The 7,454-nt window shown below is 46.2% G+C and overlaps 1 protein-coding gene across 1 annotated transcript; it reads right to left on the bottom strand.

Moving 5' to 3' along the window:
* Positions 1-517: 517 nt before the first annotated feature.
* Positions 518-2,793, bottom strand: LOC123439993 (cytochrome P450 72A15-like). Its single transcript, XM_045116587.1, has 4 exons — positions 2,158-2,793; positions 1,669-1,913; positions 1,183-1,567; positions 518-1,066 (listed from the first exon to the last, which is right to left on the bottom strand). The coding sequence occupies exons 1-4, from the start codon at positions 2,701-2,703 to the stop codon at positions 641-643; spliced, it is 1,602 nt and encodes a 533-aa protein (XP_044972522.1). The 5' UTR covers positions 2,704-2,793; the 3' UTR covers positions 518-640.
* Between the last annotated feature and the right edge of the window lie 4,661 nt (positions 2,794-7,454).

The following is a 7,454-nucleotide window of genomic DNA, read 5'->3' as shown; positions in this document are numbered from 1 at the left end:
ATATATATATATATATATATATATGAAAGTATAAACAAAATTGAAAAAATTAAGAAAAAAAGGAAAAAAAGAAGGATGTTGCCTCCTACGCTCCTGGGCAGCGCTTCTCGGCCTCCCATTCAGCGAGGGTCCCTATGATGTCGTGACAGCGCAGACCAGGCCTCATCGTTCAGCCGGCCGAAGTCCCCGAAGTAGCGGTACGGCGAGCCGTGGATGCCCAAAGAGCACAGAACCGGTCTAGCAGCAGGCGGGCCTACCACACAAGCTCAGAGCCCAGGAGTCCGCACAAGATGTAGCTCCATGGCAGCGCGGCAAAGTCCAATGCCATTTTTCTCAAATGTCAAGAAGAGTGTACATTGACTGGGCATCATCTTTATATAGAAGTGTCGCTGGCCAGGAGTTTGATTGGTCTCTTCTTTCCATTTGTTTTAAGATTTCTTTGAGTGTAAGATTGGTTTTGCGTCGTGTTATTATGTTGCTGTGTCGATGACTAGTGTAGTGCTTAGCAGTAACTGAATGAAACTGGAAACCCAACCATTATACACTCACTTTTATTTATACCATGAAATCTATCAAAACAGAAACCCAAACATGAAAAGTTGTCGTGTGTTCTCACGGCGAGATAATGAAAACAGAGCGATCAAATAGCTCTAAGATTAATCTGTGCACCATGCATCGGTTGCAATGTTATCACAGTATATGGCGCATGAGTATACGACGTCGCGAGTTGGAAGTCGAAGCTTTGAATGATCATGCACATTGCCATCTTGGCTTCAAGAAGTGCAAAGTTCTGTCCGATGCAGATCCGTGGCCCCCAACCGAAAGGAAGAAATGCACCTGAATCATTGGATGCCTTAGAGACCCCATCGGCGAACCTGTCTGGCTTGAACTCATGGACATCGCTACCCCAAATTTCCTGGTCATGATGGATGAACAACACAGGGAGCTCAACCATGACGCCAGCAGGGTAAGCTATGCCTCCAATCTCCATCTCCTTGTAAGTTTTCCGACTGAACAAGGTAGCCGGCGGGTACAGCCGGAGAACCTCATAAAGGATCATGGTCACCTACAATTGCGGAGACAACACAAGGAGTTAAACGTCCGTCCAATCAACAAGCTGATGTGTGATCGATGCTTTCGAACTTGAATGAAACAAAATCAGAATATCTAAGCCTCACTCACTGTTTTGAGTCGGCTTAGTCCTTCATATTCCGGTTTGTTTCTTCCAAATAGACCCATGATCTCCTCCCTCGCACGGTCTTGCCATTCCGGGTGCATGCTCAGTAGGATCATGGTCCATGTGAGCAGCACGGACGTTGTCTCCATTCCTGCAAAATAGAACAACTTGCATTCCTCGATGACGTCTTCATTTGTCATCCCCAAGCTGGATTGGCCATGCTCATCGGTCTGTCTCATGTTTGAATCTAGCAATAAACCAAGCAAGTCGTCTTTGGTGCTCTCGCCTTGCTTCATTGCTTCAATTCTTTTACCAACAAGGTTTTTCAGAATCGATTCAATCTCCTTGTTGATTTGATGCATCCTCCTGTTGTTTTTGGTTGGCAAGTACCTGAAACGGCAATAACGTTACATGCCAAGTATAGATAAGATGGACCTTACTGAAAATCAGTAGGTGCTAGTAAACCTTAATTAAATAGGAGTAGTACTAACAAGTAGCCGGGAATGAGAAGCCCCCGAATGTTTGTTATGAGGCGCTCGGCTTGCTCCTCCTGCAGCAGAAAGATCTTCCTCCCCTCAAGGTAGCTGCTGCTGAATGCGGTGCGAGAAATAACATCCCCCGTGAGGTTCTTGAGCTCCGGCCAAACATCCAGCTCGCATGACCCGTTGGAGCCTAGGGATGTCCTCCATCTGCTAACAAGGTCTTCGCAGCATGAAGAAAACGCCGGCAGCATAAGCTGCAGATTCGCATGCACATTGTATAGATCAAGATCATTTGTATGTATGTACACTCTATATCACCTTTCAAACACACGCTCAATCGTTTCGAAAACACACACACGCTCAATTAAAGTCATAATTCTTAAACTCTCCACTTGTGAATTTTGATAGGTGAACTAAAACCAGTATATGATGTTTAACCTAATGTTTGATACGACATGAAAGATGAAACACACACACCGTATGTATTAGCGTACGTACTTTGACCTTCTCGAGCTGGAACGCGGGGTTGAGGATGCGCCTATGCTTGGCCCACTTCTCGCCCTCGATGCTGGCGAGGCCTTCGGCGAGCAGCTTGGACAGAGCCGGAAGCTTGGTCTTGTCGAAGTGGCCGAACTTGTTGGACATGACCTCCTTGGCGAGGCCAGGGTCGCTGATGGTGACCTTGGGGATGGGGCCGACCCAAGAGAGGAAGGTCTTCCCGTGTTGCTCAACGCCGTTGTAGAGGAAAGGCGCGACATGAGCGGAGATGTCGTGGCACCCCAACGGCAAGGGCCTCGCCCAGGACTCCTTGCTCATCCGGGTGTACTCCTTGAGGTCGCCGACGGGGAAGCGGTAGGGAGTGCCGCGGAGGCCCTGCGCGCTCAGCTCACGCTCCAGCCGCCGCGGCCGCAGCCACAGCATGTCCAACAGCTTTCCGGCCTGCCGCAGAAGCGCGAGGCACAGGAGGCCGCACACCAGGAAGCCCCATGGCAACGAGGCTGGCGTCACCCCTCCAAGAACCACCATGCTTCTCTCAAAGAGCATTCTCAGGAGAAAAGTGTGCTGCTAGCAGTTGAATCTGATTCATGTGGACATTTACTCGAGCTGGCTAATCTACGGCGGTGGGCGTCAGGTTATATTATATAGAGGCGTCGCCGGGTTGCGGTAGTCGTCCTTCGATCGTGCCCATTTGTTTAAGGTTTCTTCAAGCGTAGTGTAAGAAGAGTGCGTTCTGTCAGCCCGCGGCCATGTTGCCTTGCTCCGAAGGAACTTGGTGGAGAAGAAATTCGGACGGGCATAGGCTTGGTCAAGCTAAGTGGTGACGAGCAGGACAGGCACCCCCACGTGTGCCCATTGATTGTTGCTAGCAGTATGAGATCACAACTCAGATTGCTCGGTCTTCCTTGGAAACTGGGCACCGTCCCAGTGCCAACTAAAGTCAACGCCATGTTTATATTCAGCTCATTCTTTCTTTGTAACACGGAAAATGTATCCAATAAATTATTATTATTATTATTACTACCACTACTTCCTTTCGATTCATATTAATTATCATTGCTTTAGTACTTTCTCTGTCTCAAAAAATTTGTCTTTTTCTGTCTGGATATGAATGTATCTAATCATGTGTTACTATTTAGATACATTTATTTCTAAACAAGCGTAAGACAAATTTTTTGAGACGGAAGGAGTACAACTTTAATATAAAGTATTATCATTATTATTATAATATTAGTATCATTGTTGTTGTTGTTAAAGCATAAGGCAAACAAACTAAAGCACATTCGTCTATAGCCATAGTGGGTCCTAATTATAACAATAAAAATGCAAAAGATAAGTGGACATAGAAAATGGCTATCATGAGTTTGTTGAGCTCAGCAACAACGCATGTGCTGATGTCATACATGCTTTTGAGCGGTGCTTCCTATTTTAAGTTTCCTCCACACGCAAATCAGTGAAACTTTCGGTTCAATTGACTCTATGGGCAGGACGGACCATGAGCTTAAACTGGCTTTCCATAAAATTTATACTTCGAGTGTTTTAAGTATTTCTATAGCATTGCATGAGATACAATATACACACGTGACGATGATGACACGAGAATGTTTATCCGTTTTTGGAAGCGTTACCGCATAAGAATTTGACTAAGGCATATCTATGTAATTCATATCTTGTAATAGTTTGATTGTGGTTGTATCAGTTATTTTACAGTGCTTAACAATTAATGAAAATGAATGTGTGCATCATGATGATGCAGATGTCGAGGGTTTAACTTTTTTCTTAAAAAAAATCGTGTTATTGAGTATACTCATTTAAACAGATGATAAATGTGAAAAATCATAAGCCTATCATTTTCGAGGACGCACATACAATCAATTTTATCCTCTAAAGCTTTTTACATGCTATGAGCAACAAGCTCCTAGACCTAGCTTCGGTTGTGTGCCACCCGAGGGAGGCCGATTTCCATGGAGGCTGCAACCCGTAGCTAGTGTCCGTCCGCGATCATGTTGATTGATAATCCTAAAGAGTCTTTTTCTTTAATCCATTGAACAAGGCTTTACTTTTATCTCGTCGGCCTATTGATTGGTGCTTCTTTTTAGTTTGCCGATCTAATACGTATTGCATTGCCCGCCGCCTTCCTTGTGCGCCTCTATTTCAACCTCGGTAATGTCACTATGTAATGCCCAAGTGTAAAACCTTCCCTTTTTGGAACCTTCCTATGTGGGACCACCTTGTCAATGCTATGAGAGAGTTCATGCTCATAATTTCATGTGATGCCCCTTGTATTTTCTTTCTTGCATGCATGCATAGCATATCATGTCATGCCCATGTCTTGAGATGTTGCCTTGTGTTCTTGTGGTGATGTGATGCCTTGTGATGGTGTGCATGTGGTGATGTGGCTAGTAGACATAGCATAGGTGGTGGCTTATCATTTTCTAAACCCCTTTCTCTCTTTGTTTCTAATCCAAAATTCCTCTTACTCCTAACCTGATTTTAAAATGTCCTATGTTTGGGATATATTGTGGGGATATTGGAGTGCTAGATTTGGTGTTTTGACAAGTGTTCTAAAGGTGCAAATAAACCACAAAACAAAAACTAAATTGCTGTTTTGTATTTATTTAAGTTGCTCCATAAATTCCATTTGTATTTTATTTAAATAGGTTATTTATTTTCATGACCAGGACATTTTTAGTTTGATTTTATCCACAACAGATAGCCCTGTGTCTATTTTTCTTTCTCTGGTTTTCTTTTAATAGGAATTAGCTCAGGGATTCCCTTTTTCTCTATCTGTCGCACTAGATGGGCCTCCTCCCACCTAGTCGGCTCGTTCCCTCTCTCTCGCGAGCCCAGGGCACGTCCCTTCTTCCTCCTCGCTTTTCCAGCAGGGCACTGGGTCCCGCTCGTCAGCCTCCCAGGTTCGTTCCCCTCTGCTTTCTCCGGAGAGAGCGTCGCGCACATGGCAGCGCCGCGTCCCTCTCCTCCCTCTTTGCCCTATATAAGACCCCTTTTCATCCGTGCCTTGGCAAGGGTTCATCCTCCGCCGCCGCCCCGTCCAAATCGCATCTCCCTCCTCTCTCTGTCGTCGCCGCAAGGTAAGGGATCGGCTCCGCCATGGTCGAGCCGTGAAGGTCGTCGTCGCCGTCGCTGTGGTGCTGCTTCCTCCTCGTCGAAGGGTCCGGAAGCTTGCAGCGTCATCCAGGAGCTCGTTCCCGTCGCTGGATCTTCCGCATCGTCTCTGCTTCCTCTTCTTCCCGACGGCGCATCTTCTCCGACGAGCATCTTCTCCGCGCGCTTCTTCCTACTACTTCCTCTACGGGCGCTTCCTCCTCGACTCGTACGTGAGGTAGTACTCCTCCTCCTTCCTCCCTGTCCCAGATCAAGAGCCGTAGCTGTAGAATCATCGGCGTGTCGCCTCTGTCGCCGGAGCCGCCGCGCTGCGTTGATCCATCGTTGTAGGGCCGCTCGGGCAGTAGATGCATTAGAAATGGAACCCTGGTTGCCCAATCAACCTTCAATTTGTAGCACAACGCCGACAAGCACCTCCCCTGTTCCGGCCGTCGTCGGGCAGTGGTGATGCACGAAGGGGATCCTCTTCAGAGTTACTTCCCCTTACTTGTTAAGTTCCATTTTGTAGCTTGGTGGTAGAGTGGTGTTGTTGCATGTTAGGAGGTTGCGGGTTTGAATCCCCCCTCGGCACCTTTTTGGTTTTGCATTTGTTTCGACACTGTAGCCATAGTGGACACCTTACCCTGTTCGATCCCCTCTCTCTGCCGATAGCATGGACTGTAGTGTGGTGGATCAGGCTCTGTGGTTGGAACCAGAGGCGCTGGGTTCGAATCCCAGGCCTGCCTCTTTTGTTTTCCTTCCTTCTTTTATTTTTTCCTTTTGTTATTATCTTGCTACACCTTGTGCCTAAATAATAGGCATGAAAGTGTGCATTTTATTTTTCCTTCCTGCAGATGCATGTAGTGGTTGTAGGTATTACTTGGGTGTGGGGTTTGTGTGTATGGTGTATGTGGTATGGGTGCACATGGTGATGTGCATGTGTATGTGTGGTGATGCTAGCATAAGTGCATGTGTGTAGATGCAACTAGTGAGATGCTTATGTGAAGTAGTGTGGTATGCTTGTGTGCATATATCTTGTGGTGTGTGTGTGCAACACACACATGAGTTTAACTCATGTGGCACAAGTAGTTGTGCATGTGTATGTGATATGATTCTCCCATGCTTGTGTTACATATTTAGAGGACTTACATATTGTGTTTTGATCAAGAGCATGTTGTAGTGTGGTGTATTGGAGTAGATGTTGTGTGTGATCACCCCACCTTTGCAAGTCAACTATGCACCTTCACATGACCATATGTGAGTGGGCATGATGTCTTGTGTGTGTGGATAGCTTGGTAGATGATCTTGGATGATGATGTGCTATGACACCCATACATGGGGTCAAAACCCTCATGTCACGTTTGTTGTTGTTGCACATGAACAAGTAACTATGTAGGAGTGGATATAGTGATGTGCACATGAGATGATGCACTGTTCACTATGTATGTTTAAGGTAGATTTTCCTTTCTTGTTTGTGGTCACTTGCTCCAAGTAAGTGCATAGATATTATATATGATTTTGGGGTAGAATCTCCCAAGGAATCCATTGGTGAACTTAGCTTTGCCATTGGAACACTTTCTGGAGATGACATATTCAGATTTGTTCTAAGTTTAGTCCTTGTTTCCTTGGAGTGTGATGAGCCCAAGGGCATGTTATCTTGTTGTGGCAGTAGAGGGTGATCCCCTCTATAGCCTGTTGGTGTTATTTCTCACTTAGGGCATCTTGTGTGCAAGTGGTGCCTAGACAAAGTGGGCATGTGGCTGAAATTCCAGATTAGTCCTATCGAAGACTAGCCTCTCCAGGGGTCTTGCAGCAATACACGAGAGTAGAGCAAGGTAACACAATTAATAGTCATATTGTTGCAGCAATATTAATATGAGCTCACACCCAGAGATCCTCCCTCGACTCCCTGCGAGGAAGCAATCCCGGAGCAACATATTCCAGTTAAGTAACAATTGTAGTTGTATAAGATCAGGGCACAACTCCAAGTCGTCCTGTAACCGTGGACACGACTATTCGAATAGATAACTTCTTCCCTGCAGGGGTGCACAACATATTCACTGTCACGCTCGATAACACTCTGGCCGGGCACACTCTTCTGGGTCCTGCTCGGCCTCGGAATATCGACACGTCGCAGCCCCACCTAAGCTCAGCAGAGAGGCCAGCCCGGCGGTCTAACTCCTAAGCATAGA

The sequence above is a fragment of the Hordeum vulgare genome, chromosome 3H, assembly GCF_904849725.1.
Source record: "Hordeum vulgare subsp. vulgare chromosome 3H, MorexV3_pseudomolecules_assembly, whole genome shotgun sequence".
NCBI classification, from domain to species: Eukaryota; Viridiplantae; Streptophyta; class Magnoliopsida; order Poales; family Poaceae; genus Hordeum; species Hordeum vulgare.
Note: the sequence above shows the minus strand (reverse complement) of the source record. Positions and strands in the feature narration are given on the sequence as shown.

Excerpts from the sequence above, each read along its gene's own strand:
- LOC123439993 (XM_045116587.1), bottom strand. The coding sequence starts at position 2,703 with ATGCTCTTTGAGAGAAGCATGGTGGTTCTTGGAGGGGTGACGCCAGCC. Across the intron at positions 1,914-2,157 it reads TCCAGCTCGAGAAGGTCAAA|CTTATGCTGCCGGCGTTTTC; the intron begins GTACGTACGCTA and ends GCGAATCTGCAG. Across the intron at positions 1,067-1,182 it reads GACTAAGCCGACTCAAAACA|GTGACCATGATCCTTTATGA; the intron begins GTGAGTGAGGCT and ends CCGCAATTGTAG.